General features: G+C 37.6%; 1 protein-coding gene across 1 annotated transcript; it reads left to right on the forward strand.

The window, feature by feature from the left end:
* The first annotated feature begins 1,776 nt into the window (after positions 1-1,776).
* Positions 1,777-16,692, forward strand: MEIOC (meiosis specific with coiled-coil domain). The gene is made up of 8 exons (XM_078066380.1): positions 1,777-1,785; positions 2,303-2,437; positions 5,476-5,633; positions 8,043-8,147; positions 9,062-10,934; positions 11,938-12,072; positions 15,763-15,943; positions 16,374-16,692. Exons 1-8 carry the CDS (start codon positions 1,777-1,779, stop codon positions 16,601-16,603), a joined length of 2,826 nt encoding a protein of 941 aa, XP_077922506.1. The 3' UTR covers positions 16,604-16,692.
* Positions 16,693-17,717: the final 1,025 nt, after the last annotated feature.

A 17,717-nucleotide genomic window follows, 5' to 3' on the forward strand; every position in this document is an offset into this window, starting at 1 on the left:
ATGAACCTTGACATTGCTAATGAATAAGACAGTCACAAAGGGACAAATATTTTATGATTCTACTTATGTGAGGTACCTAGAATAGGCAAAATCTTAGTGACAGAAATTAGTATTGAGGTTATCAGTGGATAGGGGAGAGGAAGTAGGGAGTTATTGTTTATTGAGCACAGAGTTTCTGTTTGAGATAATGAAAATTATCTGGAAATGGACAGCGGTGATGGTTGCACAACATTATGAATGTACTTAACCCCACTGAATTGTACACTTGAAAATGACTAAAATGGTAAATTTTATGTATATCTTATTACAACAAAAAAGATACATAAGAGGATTCATACTTTTTCAAACTTCTTTGGGGTACAATGGGGGAGGGAAGGGGGTACAGAACTCCTTCCAGCAAGGGGAGGATGAGCTCCACATCAGCAACTTTAAGGGTGAAGTAGGGAAAGAAATGTAATTGGTACAGCCACCTCACCTGGTCAGCTTTCTCAGATCAAAGCTGGGTAGACATCCAAACTCACTCCCGGGACAGTATGGGCCAATAAAACTTGTCCCCCTGTACTATCTCCATTTGCTTTTGAATTAAAAGAACATCTTCCACTTTACTGAGCGCTTCTCAAGTTTTGATTTTAAACATAAACACCTTAAAGGCGTTTGCAGCGTTTATGATTCCCATCTTCAATATTTCAATGCCCACAACATTTAGCATTTCTCTGAGACTATCTTATCTCCAAATGGGACTGCCCACGTAAATGGCTTGTCTGGTGCAGGTCAGCGTGACCTTTGTTCAAGAGTTCCATTAACACCAAAACGCCTTCACCCTCGTTATGGCCTGGGGCCTAGAACAGAGCTCGGCTCTCCCTCGGAAGGGGTGGGCGCGGGGGGGGGCGGGGGGGAGTCCCAACAACACCCAATCCCATGACCGGTTCCTCACCTTCCGTAAATGAGCACGTCTATTATTCTCTTGGCCCCTCCAAAGGATTCTGGGAGTTAGGGGAGGGACCAAGGGACAAAAATGAAATGCACAAGGTGCGCAGCGTTAGGTTTAGAATTAACAGCCAGTTGCTGAGCGACTTCTCATATCTTCCCACCACTTCCATCACTTCTCCTATCTGGTAGGCCCGCGCTCCCTCCCCACCTTCCACGCCCCGCCCCTCTGCTGCCCTATTAGCCAATCATCGGGCTGCTGCTTGCCAGTCAGGGCCAATCCCGAACAGGTTTACTTTGAGCGGGAAAGGCTCAGAAGCTACGGGAAGAGCGAGGTCAGCTAACGACCCCTTCTTGGCCTTGTCTCTGGGGGTAACAGGCCCTGGAGGCGATTGCCTATTGGTTGGGCAGCGGGCCAATGAGGAGGTGCGAAGCGGGGGGCGGGCCTCACACGAAGGGGTGGGGTGGGGCGGGGCAGGCCGGTGCGGGGTCGCGTGCCGGGTCGCGAGCCAGGGGTAGGCAATGTAACGGCCTCTCCCCCCGCCCCTCCCTCCCCGCTGCGGCCCCCCCACTCACAGACCGGCTCCAGGCAGCGCCCGGGGCGGCGGCGGCGGCGGCGGCGGCGGCGGCGGCGGCAGCGGCGGGGTGCGGGCTGAGGGAGCCGGGCCTCGACGCCCCCCCCTCACCCCCGTACCCCAGGAGCTGTACCTAGTCCAGGAGGGGCTGGGGGGCCCCATGGAGGTGAGAGGCGGAGACACTTGCCCGGCCCCTCACCCCCCAGGCCTGAGGGAGGGACTTGAGGTAGCCGGTGGGGACGGTCAGGGTCTGGGAGGCGGCCGGGCTTGGAGGATGGCGACGGTGAGGAGCCGCAGAGGAGCGGGCGCGTCCCCAGACGCGGTTCTCTGAGGAGCCCGCGGCCGGGCGGGAGAGGGCAGGTCGCCGGGGAGAAGCCCCGACGGGGCACCCGGGCCGCGGGGCGGGGGGCGCGGCGGCCGGCGGGCCCGGGCTTGGGGGGCTCGGCGCGGGCTGACAGGACGGACCGGCGCGGCTGCAGGGGCTGCAGTGGCCGCGACGCCCGGGCTGCCGCCGCCTCCTCCACGTCGGGCGGTCACGGCGCTGAGGCCCGACAGGGTGGCCGCGGGCGCGGTGGGCCTGTCGGGGCCGTCGAGGGCCGCGCCTTGGGGTCGGCCGGCAGAGGGCCCGAAGGCGGAGAGGGAATCCCCGGGACGGAAGCGCGGGCCCCGGGATCGGTGGGCTCGGAGCGGATTCCGAGTCGAGGTGCGCGAACAGCGGCGGGGCAACAGCCGTCCGCCCTTCCGGCCCGGGCTCTGCGCTGCGTGATGCCTCTCCCGCTTCCCACCCCTGTCTTGTGCAGCCCAAGGTGGCGTTCCGTGGAGGTGCGAATCGCTGCTGGAACCTCGGTGCGGACCCCGGCAGTAGACTAACGGATGTGTTCAACAGCGTGATGCTGACTGGCTCCACTTCCTTCTATGATTGCTACAAATCGCAGGTCCATCCTTTGTTAGGGGATTTTTGTTCCGAAATCAAAGTCGTTTACCTGAGCCCGTTCACTTAGGTGTTTAAATTTCTCCCAAGTTTAGGACCAAAAAGCCAGTAACATTTTCTTTCTTTCTTTGTTCCCTTTCTTCCTTTTCTTTCTCTCAGCCGGTAACATTTTCAGTAGAGTCTGCACAATACATATTTTGCTTGGAAAACAAGTTGAGGAAGATTTTTCCATTGATTCTTGGTATCATTTTGTTCTCAGTGTAACATGAGGCCAGAAATGTAAGAAAATCCCAGTTTACTTAGTAAGACAGTAAAATAGTTTTTCCTTCAAGCATTTATTGCAAGCAAGTCAGCACAAACATACTTTTGATCATTTGAAGGTGAAATTTTTCTGTACTCCTTCATTTTCTGGCCTTAACTGTGTCTTAGATGACATGCTGCCTTTCACCTCACCTAAACATTTAGTTTTATTAATCATATTAAATTAGGCTTAGGGTAGTGTAAGTCATTTTCATTTGAAATTATTTAACCGGAACATCAGTGTTGATATTGTTATACTTTTAATTATAACAATATCCCAAAATAAATAATTTTATCTAATCCATAATACAACTTTGTATAGTATTACATCTAGTGTACAGACTGAGAAACTGAGGCTCAGAGAGCTTGATTCATGCTTTAAGTGACAAAGCCCAAGTGGAACACAGGTCTTTTCACTGCCAAGACCAGCATTCCACTGTTCTCTACAATGTTTATACAGCTCCTAAAATTTACTTGGATTTAATTTCAATCAATTAACTATAGCAAGGATATAAGTGATACATTTTGCAGTTATTTAGACTGATTAATATGCCATCCCCAAACATTTGCATATTTAATTCGCATAAATGTTTTAACTGAAAAGGATCCAGATATTTAAAGTATAATTATGTTTGAATCCACCATGTTACTTTAGCTGCTTCTTTTATCCTAGAATACAAAATTGAAATCAATCTTACAAAAGGAGTTAATTTTTCTAATCCTCAAATCTTACTTTAAAATGTAAAACGAACTTGAAAGAATGCTCCTAAAATACAGTTAGTTTCAAATACTGTATATCTTGTTTGATATTGCATAATCTGAAAATACTTCTTTTAAGTCACTATCTTAAAAAGATGAACAATTACTTATATCACTTTGGATGTTTCACACCTAAAAGAGAGTTAAGGTGAGCCTATGATAAAATCTTCAGAAAAGGAATAAAATGATGAAAGGTTCTAAAGATAAAAGCCTTTGTAAAAGTTATTGCTAACTAAGAAATTCTGGAAAAGTATTTTTTTAGTGACACACTTAGCAAAATTACTTTGGTACCTCCGTTTCTGCAGCTTCAGAATAGTCAGCATGATGTATATAAACAAGACAATTATAATGTGTAGTTTTCAAATAGCAGTCATAACCAGAACTTAAACAAATGGTTGTAAAATATTTGAGATTCTTAAAGATGGGTGATTGGAAGAGATTTTCATATTTTTTGGTATAGTATAAACTCTTTTATGTTTAAAGAGTTATATTTCAGTTATGTCTATGATGAACAAAAATTTAGAATTCTTTGATCTAACTATGTCTTCTCTCTTTATATAAATTTTGATTGAGTATAAAAGCAATTAGAAAATATTTTCAGTCAGGATTATATTTTCTCTGTATTTATAAGAAAATACCATTTCTACTATATCTGGATATTTATAGTTATTACATCTCAGGTTTCATTTGGAGAGTTAAAAATTGTGAATCTATACTTTCAGACTTCTTTAAAGAAGCATTTTCTAGAATAAAATACATCTAAGTTTAATTTTCATATAATTTGTTAAATTCATTCTATTTTAAGTATCTAAAATTATTTTCACTGAACATCCCTTTTGGAAAGAGGCAGTATTTTATTTTACTTTTATTTTTTTAAAGATTCCATTTATTTATTTGACAGAGGGAGAGAAAGCACAAGCAGGGGGAGCGACAGGCAGAAGGAGAGGGAGAAGCAGGCTCCCCGCTGAGCAAGGAGCCCGATGCGGGGCTCGATCCTAGGACCCTGGGATCATGACCTGAGCCGAAGGCAGACGCTTAACCAACTGAGCCACCCAGGTGCCCCATGAGGCAGTATTTTAAATCAATAAAATCTTAAAATTCAAATTTTTTACCTTATTTACTCAAAGTTCATTATAGAAGTATTCACAAAAAAAGAAAAATGAGCTTGTATTTTTCTTCTAATTGTAGTAATAGCCTTTAAATTTCTAAAGAGATCATAAAATTTTATGTATCATCATCTTTATAATATCTCTTGGCAATGGAAACTAGGCTGAAAATTGAAGATACTATTTAAAAGGTCCTACAGAAAATAAATAAATAAATAAAAGGTCCTACGGTAGGAGTAAGGCCTTGAGTTTGGGTTTAGTTTTGTCACCTATCCGCTCAGTAACCTGTAGCCTCAGTTTCCCTCTTTTTAAAATAGAGTATTCATGTCACAGGTTGAATGAATATGTTACTTGAAAATTCTATGTAAATAAATGACATTCACTTTTTTCACAGATTGGGGGCATTAGAATTTTGCAAATAATTTCTTGAAAATAACACTGCTAGTGTCCACACAATGCTCATCTGTTCAAAAAAGTTAGAAGTGCAGTAACTATAGGTGTTTCATACCAGGGATAAGCAACAAGTACAGATCAGATCTGCTGAGTGCCTGATTGTGTAAATAAAATCTTATTGGAACACAGCTATGCCCTTTACATATTGTCTGTAGTTTGCTTTGGTGCTAGAATAGCAGAGCTGAGGAGTTTCAACAGAGACCATAACAGCTAGAAAACCCTAAAATATTTATTATCTGTCCCTTTACAGAAAAAATTCACCAACCCCTAGTAGAAAACAAGCTTAAGTGGCTAAGTCTAGATTTTAAGTCTTCCAGCTCTTACACATGTGTTATTTCCTCTAATTTCTTATTATTTCACTAATATTCTGTAATAAATGTAATTTTGATGTGTCTGATATGCAAACATGTCTTTAAAATTTCAGAGTGAAGACAGTGTTGACCTACGGCAGACCTATACTCCACTTTCTTCATCAGCAGAATATTCAAGTTCTGTAGATTCTTCACTTTTCTATGCACCATGGTCTACTTATGGAGATGATATTAAACAGCCTTCTAATTCTCAGATCAATGTAAAGAACAGGTAAATTAATAAATCAGATTTTTCAGGTTAAATGAAGTTTTTTTTAAGTTTGATTACATAGGAACCCAGTTGTATTAGCTCTTTGTTCCCTATATCAGCACTTTAATGTCATGGCATTACAATTCTATGTTTATTAAACTTTTAGAAACCCTAAACTGGGCAGTTATGTGTATATAATTTTTAGCTCATTACTTTTTTTTTTTATTCATTAGAGGCAACACTTAGTAGATCTTAAATTCCTCTTTCTAAGGATAGCTTATATAAATGAGTTATACTTTTTTATCTATTTTTTTCATCCAGTTCTAAATTTTCAGTAATTATTTCCTTCACAAGTATACAACAAATGGGATTTTATCAAATATAAGATACTTTTAGTTATTTTTTGATTCCATTAATAATAAAGGCCTACTCTATGCCAGATCTCTCCTGTTGGGGATACTAGAATTAACATGGCAAATATTATCCCTGCCTTTGTAGATCTTACAGTAATGATGATGATGATGATGACTTGCTGGGCACAAGTATAGTGAGGTTTAAAAGAAAAAGTATAGGATATTATGGGAGCCTGTTGCAAAGAGAAGCCTAAGGGAATGCCATCTACCTTTATTTTAATTGTATATAAGGGAGCAGTTGATAGAGGTTGATACATCTTTAGTTTAAGTGGAAAATAATTATTTTAAAAATCTTATATGTTTATTCTTTTTTTTTTTTTTTTTTTTTAAGAAATTATGTGCCCAGTGTGGGGCTTGAACTCAGGACCCTGAGATCAAGAGCCACATGTTTCATCAACTGAGCCAGCCAGGCTCCCCAATTTTAATATTTTTTAATTAATAAAACTTTTAAGTGACTCAGTTGGTAGAGCATGTGACTCTTGATCTCAGTGTTGTGAGTTCAAGCCTCATGTTGGGTGTAGAGATTACTTTTTTTAAAAAGATTTATTTATTTATTTATTTTTAGAGCGAGAGCACAAGCGGGAGGGGCAGAGGGAGAGGGAGAGAATCTTAAGCAGGTTCTGCGCCCCAGCATGGGGCTCGATCTCACCACCCTGAGATCACGACCTGAGCTGAAACCAAGAGTTGGTCTCCTAAACCACTGCGTCACCCAGGCGCCCCTAGAAATTACTTAAAATTTTTTTTTAAGTGTTAAAAATTTGAAAATTGGTAAGTTCTATGAAATAGTGATTTTATTAGAAAGACTAATATATAATTCTACAAGAATATTTTTTAAGTTGATCTGTGTTCATTGAAAAAATTCAGACTTTACAGAAATATACAAAAGAAAGCAGAAGTTCACCTTTTAACACTTCCTAATAACAACTATTAATAGTTTAGTATATATTACATTGAATTTTTTTAGATATGTACTAATATATTATTATTCAAAAAAACTTTACATTGAATCTTTTTGAAATAACATAGTGGAAAAAGCATTAGACTTGTAGGCAGACCACTTGTTCAGCAAGTGTACAGTTTGGCAAATCATATACACTGGCAAAATACAAGTTTCTTAAAATCTCAAATGCTCATTCTTCAATAGCTTAATGATTACTAATACCTGCCCATCCTATGTTATGAAGATCAATGAAATGTTTGAGTGTTATGCAAATATAAGGTATTTTTATTTCTAGAATGTCCTAACACGTGAAATGTTAAAAATAAAATATGAGAAAACAAGAAGTTACAACCTAAAGCAACATATTACTTCTAGGAACAAATTACTTTAAATACATAGGAGGTAAAAGGCACTAATTTCAGTCTCCTTGTGGTTTTTACATTTTGTATTATTTAGACAGTGTTAGTCACAAGACACGATTTCAGGTACATGGAGCTCTGGTTACTTTAGTAAGGATTTGGGATAGCCCATAAATCGGTTACATTTAAGGGACAACTGCAATATTGGTGTGGTATCTAGGATGACCATATTTCATTTCACTTTTTAAACCCAACGTTTGGTCTAAAGAGTCACAAAAATAGAGCAGCAGATTCATGTGGTTTTCAAATCACAAATGAAGAAACTGAGCAAGTGTTGATGGAATAATGTATAATGGGACCAGATACGCTTTTAGAAGCAGCCATGGTGCCAAGTCTGTCTAAAACATCATAGGTTAGAGATTTATATCTTGGAACCTAAAATGAATAGCATGTGTTTTGGAGAAATAAGAGTTAAGCATACACTGTGAACTAGACATAGAATTTGAAATGAAGGAGAAACACTTACATAGCATAGGCACTATGCTAACGTGGAAAATATTCTTGAGTTCCTGTTCCCTCTTTATTTGAAATGATGATATAAATCCAATCCAAATATTTTATAGAAAAATAATGGTATGATAAGTCTGGAAATAGAAATCAATATATTGTATTTCAGCATGAGGAAAAGAATTTACATGTGATATTCATTTACTTTTAGGATTCAAACGGAAAGAAATGACTATGGCAGTGAAACAGACTTATATGGACTTGTATCTAATATTTTGGAAGAACAAGATAAGTCACAGCCATATTTTGCTGAGGGGTTAGTATATTATATAAGCCATATGGTATATAGTAAGCTTTTAAATTCACATATACTAGATTACTATATTTTTACTTAATAAAGGATCATCTGATAATAGACATCTTAATTCACATATTTGTATCTAACAGCCTTGATTTTGATGAGGTACTTACCATACAATGGAAGTTTCATACTAAAATTTAATTTACTGTTAAGAACTTTCATTTGGAAAATTATTCTTGCATAATTCAGAGCTATTTCCCTCGAGTTTATGAGCTAAAGTTTGGCTTAAAGAGTATAAATTCCAAAGAGCTTTTATAGATATATCCCAAAGAATAAAACTATCATTACTGCTATGCAGAAATATGTATGGACTTTATTCATATGGTAAAAATTTTTAAAATACACTTTGATTGTTTTGGGGGGTGTGGAAGCCATATTACCCAAATGCCCTATTTCATAGATAGGGAAATATGCAGCACACATGTAACCAATTAAAATATTTTAATTTCAGTAATAGTTTCAGCAAAGTACATCTTTTTCATTTAAAAAATTGCAGTCAACAACATTTTTGTATTATATAATAACCTAATTAAAGGAAAAACTTACTTTGTTTTCTGCTTATTCTAGATAAATAATTGATGCAAGATCATGCAGTCACCAGCCTCAGGCCTTAGTTAATGCCTCTTGGGAAAGTATACTGTAGACATATTAAGATTAAAATGAATATTTATGTAGCATGTGACACATTTCAAGTGATAGAAAATTATTTGGATGTAATAGTTGTTTATAAGTCAAAATTAGAAAGGATTAGATAGATAATGGGGCAGTGAGGTGATATAAATGTTTTGAAAACCTGTCCTACCTTCTCCACTAAGGAAATAAAGTCATTTAAAAGCTAAGTTGTAATTAAATATATTTACTTGTTCTAGGACCTGCTCCTCCAATTTAAAGTCAGTTTGGCCAATGAACACAAGCAGATTTGCAGATCACCATGACCTCTTAACAGAAACCAAAAGGCCAATAGATACAGCCATCTCTCAGCAAGCTTTTTATAGTGGTGAATCTGTGTCAGCAGTGGAAAAGCAATACCTGCATAATAGTAATCTAACACCACAACAAAAAATAGATGAACTTTATCATGGATTTACTGGTTTAGACCTTGAAGAACAATGGATGTACCCCTCACGAAGTGATCATTCTAACTGTTACAATATCCAGACAAATGATACAGCTAAGACAACATTCCAAGATTATCCATTTATCAAAAACTGTTTTACATCACAAACTGGTCTGTCTGACATCATGAAAGAATCAGCAGTTGATACTTACCTTTATGGAAGAGAGAAAATATGTACTAAAGGTCTTGAAGCACCATTACAGCAGAAAAGGGCAGAGATGTTTCTTTCTCAATTTAATAGATACAATGAAAATGCAGATTATTGTAGATACCCAGAATATGTTCATCCTAATAAGGCTAAGCTTAATAAGTGTTCGAATTTTAGTGTCCAAGATAGTAAAAAATTAGCCAATGGCACACCTGAAACACCAACTGTAGAAGCAGACACCTACACAAAGTTATTTCAGGTTAAACCAGCAAATCAGAAAAAAATGGAGGAGACAATACCTGACCAGCAGAATTTCACATTTCCAAAAACCACACCACATCTGACAGAAAAGCAGTTTGCAAAGGAAGCAGCATTCACTGCTGATTTTGGCTTAAAATCAGAATTTGGACTAAAACCTCACACAGCTTGTCCACCTAATAATGATTTTGCTAATGTCACAGAAAAACAACAGTTTACTAAACTTGAGCCCCCAAATTCTGAGTATTTTAAATCTGTGAATTTATTATCAAACTCAGCAACATCTTCAGGAGGTATCAACTTAAACAGACCAACTTGGATGAATGTCCAAACAAAAAATAACACTCCTATTCCTTATCGGAATCAAGGTAACTTGATGAAATTAAATAGTCACTTAAGTGTAGCTTCAAAAGGTTCTAACCATTCTTCAGATTTCCCCCAACTGTCATCCACAAATTTAACCCCAAATAGCAGTTTATTTCAGAAGTATTGCCAAGAAAACCCTTCAGCATTTTCTAGTTTTGATTTCAGTTACAATGGTGCAGAAAGAATTCAATCTGTCAATCACATGGAAGGACTGACAAAGACTGGAGAAGAAAGTCTCTTTGAATCAGTTACTGATAAAAAAATAAAGCAACCAAATGGATTTTGTGATAACTATTCAGCTCAGCAGTATGGGATCATTGAAAATATAAACAAACATAATTTTCAAGCTAAGCCTCAGAGTGGACATTATGATCCTGAGGAAGGTCCAAAGCACTTAGATGGCTTATCTCAAAATACGTATCAAGATCTGTTGGAGTCACAGGGTCATTTTAATAGCCACAGACAGGGAAGTGGAGACAACAATATTAATAGCCGTGTGAATCGCGCACAGGCGTCATGCTTTTCTAATAATTATATGATGGGAGACTTAAGGCATAATCAGAGTTTTCAACCACTTGGTTCAAATGGGTTTCCCCTAAGATCCACTCACCCATTTGGCCATTCAGTTGTTCCACTGTTGGATTCTTATGATTTGTTTTCTTATGATGACTTAAGCCATTTATACCCTTATTTTAATGATATGATGTATGGTGATAATTCCTTTTCTGGTTTCGTGCCAACTTTTGGATTTCAAAGACCAATTAAAACCCGTAGTGCACCAGCCAGTGAACTTCATATTCGACTAGAAGAGTGCTATGAACAATGGAGAGCATTAGAAAAGGAGAGAAAAAAGGTAACACAAAGCTATCCATTTAGGAGTAACTTAGGATGTTCCCTCTGCCTCTCTTCATTTTGTTTGTTAGAGTAGTTTGAGTGTTATTTCTAAGCTGAATTCTATAATGTACAGTATTTGTTAAGTATTTGACTATAAGGAATTAATTAGATGACTTAAGCTTCAAGCTTAAAAAAAATCATTATTTATGTAAAGTTTATTTCGCCTATGAAGACTTTTTCCTTAATGGGTTAAAAGTTTACTTCTTTTGGGGTGCCTGCCTGGCTCAGTTGGAAGAGTATGTGACTCTTGATCTCAGGGTTATGAGTTTGAGCCCCACGTTGGGTGTAGAGACTACTTAAAAATAAAATCCTTTTTGGGGCATCTGGGGGGCTCAGTTGGTTAAGCGACTGCCTTCGGCTCGGGTGATGATCCTGGAGTCTCAGGATCGAGTCCTGCATCGGGCTCCCTTCTCAGTGGGAAGTCTGCCTCTCTCTCTGACCTTACCCCATCTCATGCACTCTATCTCTCTCTCACTCTCTCTCTCAAGTGAATAAAATCTTTAAAAAAATAATAAAATTCTTTTTTAAATTTTTTTAAAGATTTTATTTATTTACTTGAGAGAGAGTGTACAAGCAGGGGGAACAGCAGGCAGAGGGAGAAGCAGACTCCCCACTGAGCAGGAAGCCCGATACGGGACTCGATCCCAGGACCCCGAGATCATGACCTGAGCTGAGGGCAGACGCTTAACTGACCGGGCCACCCAGGCGTCCCAAAATACTTTTTTTTTAAAAAAAGTTCTTTTAATTAAATATTAAGCTGTTGGAGCCTTTGGGTATTTTATATGCATTAAATATGATAGAAAAATATGGTGGTATTGTGGTTTGTATTTGTTGCTTTTTGAAACTAAAACAATTTTAAAGTTGTGATTTTCAATTTATTTCTTAGGCCTAGGAGAAATGTTATTCAGTACTGAATCATATTTAGAAAGTTCAGCATCTAAAAGTTACATAATTTTTTACAGACTGAATTAGCCCTGGCCAAGAATTACCCAGGAAAAAAAGTATCCAGTACTAACAACACACCAATTCCAAGGCTGACCTCCAACCCATCTCGAGTTGATCGCTTAATTGTGGATGAACTTCGGGAACAAGCCAGAGTAAGCTGTAAAAACACCCAATAATGGATTTTTTAATTGTTTGATAAAATTTTAAAACAAGTCAGAGTTCTGAAGGATTTTTAAATCACATTTATGCAAAACTCTCTGAAATATATTCTTTTCCATGTTTGGTCCTAGAACTATGATTAATAATTAGGGAAGGGGAAATAGCACTCCCTTAATCATTTAAAAAGTAGGTTTAGTAACTTAAATGGTTCCTCTTTAAGAAACCCAAGTTAACATAGAGCTAATCCTCAATAGAAAGAATTTTAAAGCAAAAATAATTTTGAATATTATTTATAAAGAAAGTCCCATTTCTTAGACACAAACATTTGTTTTCTAGCTTGATGAGCAAGCTGTGCTTGCATTATACAAAATGGTAAATCAACAGGTAATTACTGTATTTCATTTTCTTAACCCTGTACTCTTGAGTTATTCAACAAACATTAAATATATCCAGCAATGTATTAAATACTGAAGAATATAGGTATGCATAATTCTGTAAAATACTCTTGTTTTAGAAAATTAGTATATCACTTCAAATATAAAGAATCCTGATGTTAGGTCACTTTGTAATTTAACAAATGATTATTCCTGTTATTTCCTTTGTAATTTCAGAATTTTCTAGAATTTAATAGAGCAGTGTAAAATTTCTTTTTTTATTTTTAAGATTTTATTTATTTATTTGAGAGAGAGAGAATGAGAGAGAGCACATGAGAGGGGGGAGGGTCAGAGGGAGAAGCAGACTCCCCGCCGAGCAGGGAGCCCGAAGCGGGACTCGATCCAGGGACTCCAGGATCATGACCTGAGCCGAAGGCAGTCGCTTAACCAACTGAGCCACCCAGGCGCCCGAAAATTTCTCTTTTTTGACCTTTCTCTCTTAAAAACTTATGCTGTTTTCCAAATAAAATATGATACAAGATTCTTGGGGGGGCGCCTGGCTGGCTCAGTCGGAGGAGCGTTTGACTCTTGATCTCAGAGTTGTGGGTTCGAGCCCCATGTTGAGCATAGAGATTACTTAAAAAAATAAATAAACTGAAAAAAAAAATATTCCTGGGAAAAAGCATGCAGTAAAGACAGCTTGCTTCTGTGATTGAATAAAAGCCATTTTAGGAATTAGAAAAATCAACATAGCAGAGTGTATTTTATTGAACATCAGTTTCTTGTACCTTGCTGTCTTTAAAATATAGATATGAACTACTTCAGTGGAAAAAGATTGATTTTACCTAGCTTTCAGTTGGTCAGTTGAAATTCTGTATCAGGGGCGCCTGGGTGGCTCAGTTGGTTAAGCGACTGCCTTCAGCTCAGGTCATGATCCTGGAGTCCCGGGATCGAGTCCCACATCGGGCTCCCTGCTCAGCGGGGGGTCTGCTTCTCCCTCTGATCCCCTTCCCTCTCATACTCTCTGTCTCTCATTCTCTCTCTCTCAAATAAATAAATAAAATCTTTAAAAAAAAATTCTATATCAAATTTATAAATTTGTACAATGGATTTATCAGTGGTATAGCATATACCAACATGGGTTACAGCCAAATGTTATGTTAATAAAAACTTCCAAAAAAGAAAAGAAAAAAAAAAAACTTCAGTCTTTCATTATTTTCTCTTAAGACTCTTCCAAGTTAAAATTCCTTTTCTTCAGTACATGTCTAGGCAATATATCAAAGGACTGCAAACTTAATAAACTTTTTCCAGCTTTGCTTATGCTTCACATTATTTTAAGTTATGTTTATAGCTGTTGTAAAAATTTGTTTTATCTATACTTAGCAACATTAGACCAATGATCACAAAGGGCAAAAATATTTTTACATGTACTACTTTCTAGTTTGCTGGTTTTATACAATTCTGAAAAAAAAACTTTTAAAAGTTTATTAAAAATCACCTGTGCACATTTCTTTCTTTATGCTTATCGTTTATTCAAAATGATTCGTATTTTAAAAATATATAATTAGTTCACATTTAATACCTATATACTTGTGTTTTCTCCATGGACCTGAAGTGGACTCCAAAGAAACTTGATATGAGTGTGAGGTTAGAGGCATTCATTCAGTTGCCATTAGCTTCTTTTTTTTTTTAATTTTTTTATTGTTATGTTAATCCCCATACATTACATCATTAGTTTTAGATGTAGTGTTCCATGATTCATTGTTTGTGCATAACACCCAGTGCTCCATGCAGAACGTGCCCTCCTTAATACCCATCACCAGGCTAACCCATCCTCCCACCCCCCTCCCCTCTAGAACCCTGTTTGTTTTTCAGAGTCCATCGTCTCTCATGGTTCATCTTGCCATTAGCTGCTTTTTTTTTTTTTTTTAAAGATTTTATTTATTTATTTGACAGAGAGAGACACAGTGAGAGAGGGAACAGAAGCAGGGGGAGTAGGAGAGGGAGAAGCAGGCTTCCCGTCGAGCAGGGAGCCCGATGCGGGGCTCGATCCCAGGACCCTGGGATCATGACCTGAGCCGAAGGCAGACGCTTAACGACTGAGCCACCCAGGCGCCCCTTGCCATTAGCTTCTTAATTGAGAGAGATTTTCTTAGTCTCTCCAATCACTGAACACCAAGTTCTTATGTGAATTTTGTGATTTTTAATTTGTGAATTTTATTTTTTATTTTTTTTAAAGATTTTATTTATTTATTTGACAGAGAGAGAGACACAGCGAGAGAGGGAACACAAGCAGGGGGAGTGGGAGAGGGAGAAGCAGGCTTCCCGCGGAGCAGGGAGCCCGATGCGGGGCTCGATCCCAGGACCTGGAATCATGACCTGAGCCGAAGGCAGACGCCCAACGACTGAGCCACCCAGGCGCCCCATGAATTTTATTATTTTTTTAAAGATTTTTTACTTATTTATTTGACCGCGAGAGCAGGAACACAAGCAGGGGGAGTGGGAGAGGGAGAAGCAGGCCTCCCGCGGAGTAGGGAGCCCGATGCGAGGCTCGATCCCACGACCCTGGGATCATGACCTGAGCCGAAGGCAGACGCTTAACGACTGAGCCACCCAGGCGCCCCTAATTTGTGAATTTTAAAACATTTAGCTCCCAAAGACAATTACTGTATTTACTTCATGTTCAAATCCTAATTATTGAAAAAGTTCTCTTTCCTTATATACCTTTCAAGTGTAGAATTTGAGACAAGTTAGGTATATACACCTAGAAAATATACTCCCCTTACTGATATACTGGATTAGGGATTCCTTAAAACTACCACTAGTCAGTGTGATCTGAGTATTTCTGATTTCCAAAAGGAGAATACTGGAAGCCCAGAAAGGACTTACCAAGGTCAGGATTAATCAATCTAGGACTTCTCCCTTTTAGCTCAATTTTTTTTTCCCTTTAGATTACAGTACCTTCTAAAAATGTTCTATTTGCAGGCTGTTCTCTTACTTGCCAAAAACAGTCTTAGATCTTAAATTTGCACTTATTGTCAGTGACATGGAAATGTTTGAATGTTCAATTTTTTTAACAGTTGCTTATTCCCAGTAACTGATTACTGACTGAAACAAGGAGGTACAAAAGACTGGCTTTATATCTTTGTTTTCCCCAGCATGGTATCAGGACACAGTAGGCATTCAGTTATTTATTAGATGAATATTCTTGCCCTCATCTCTATTCTGCTTCATTGAAGATTTGTTCTTAATTAAAAGACAGGGCAGTATGGTTACATGCCTTATCAAAATTTAAAATGTTTCCCTCAGGTTGTGACTCTACTAGGCAAAATGGAACGTCTTCGAAGCTCTCCCCTTCATGCCAATATCTCTACTGCTCTTGATAGACACCTGGAGTCCATTCACATTGTACAGTCACGTAGAAAGGATGAAATTGTTAATGCTTCAAATCGGCAAAGGCAAGGAGTTCCTAGATGCCAAGATGACAGAGGTATAAGCGGTAATGCATATTCTTTTGATAAGGCAGTGAGATCATTTGAATGTTGTTAAAATCAGATTCTGAAGTTAAAAGGTTGGATTTCTAAAATTTATATTTAGCTAAAGAATAAATTGGTAAATGATGCCCAAATAATTTACTCTAAAAGTACTTTGATCAGTTTTGTTAATTTTACCCATTTAATTATAACTCTGTCAAAGTCTGTGTTCTACCCAAAGCATAGTCATTGTACTATAAGTCAGAAATACAGTATCAACAATTTTAAATATTAAGTCAAATACTTTACCCCACTCAGTCAATAGCCATCCTTCTTTTATAAAAATAATGTTTGATAATTTAATAGTACAACATTGGGCTTTTTTAAGAGTTAAGGAATATATAAAAGGTATCTAATATGAACTGACCCTGAATGGTTTTTTTACAGATGTTTTTGCCCTTGCTTCAGCAATTAAAGAGATGTGTGTGGCTACTCGGAAAGCACGCACTACCCTGTGGTGTGCACTGCAGATGACCTTGCCAAAAACAGCCAGTACAGCTGGCCAAACAGATGTGGAAAAGGCTTTACAAGATATAGTAAACTGTGAGGATAAAGTCCATGAAAACATAAATAGTAGCAATCCAGTGAACCAGAGAGGTGAAGCAAACAAACATTAAGGAAATGCCAGCAGAAAGAAGAATAAAAAGCTGATAAGTAAATGTATCAAGACATACTAAAAAATTTTAATGAACTTGTCAAACTTGAAAATTTCAATACATTAATTTTCTTTCAGATTTAAAGTTAATACCTTAATGAAGTCTAACTTCTATTTAAAAATCTTCTATTTGGAATGAATCAGATATAGTTTAAAGTGAACTCAAAGGGAAAGTTGACTACTCTAGGAGTTCCGAGTAGCCAAAAATAACAAGTTTAAGTAAATTAAATATTTCCTAACAGCTAAAATATTGCTTAAGCCCATTCTGCAGTGCAGGTAAATGCAAATGTGAAATTGTTCTAGAAGATAAGTTTCATTTAGGTCTGCCTTAGTAAGTATAATTCCAAATAATGAATCTAAGTGACTGTAACCCAATTATGGCTACAGTCTAGTAACCAAGACAAGTTTTGATTGTGATATAAAAGTGTTTTCCTTACAAAACTGGATAATACCTAGGAAACAAAGGAAAACAAGGATGAACCCAATATTCATGTAAAAATTTAATATTTAAAATACTACCATATTTATAAATTTGAAATCTTAGTGCCTAAGTATATGGAGGGAAATGCATCTGATTCTCCTAAATTAGTGATAAAAGTGCCAGTGTAAAAACCATGCAAGTTACTGAATATAAAACCTGTTCAAATCATTTGTGTATATTCTTTAAAATTTAATTATACTATCAATTATTACATATTTCCAATTTTAAAGTATTTAAACTGAATCAAAAACAAATTTCCTTTATCTGGATCTTTTAGAGTTGATGCACAGTAACTAAAATAATGACTATTGTTTTAATACCCTTAGTTTGCTGCATTTTATGAGGGTATCACGAAGTTCTAAAATGTATTTTTTTAAGGTTAATCTTTAGTTTAGTTTGCAATTGGTTAGTGTATATTTTGTGTAGTTGTGTTCATTAGTTTGCTTCTGTATTTTTTTTAAAAGAGCTTTTGAAAGCTTGGCTTTTTCTGTTTCTCATCACTTAATATCTTTGTATGAAACCCGAGTAATTTATTCATTAATATGAAATGTTGGTATTATGTGACTCAGAAGATCTTGGGTTTTAACATTTCTCC

The sequence above is a fragment of the Halichoerus grypus genome, chromosome 2 (assembly GCF_964656455.1).
Source record: "Halichoerus grypus chromosome 2, mHalGry1.hap1.1, whole genome shotgun sequence".
NCBI lineage: Eukaryota > Metazoa > Chordata > Mammalia > Carnivora > Phocidae > Halichoerus > Halichoerus grypus.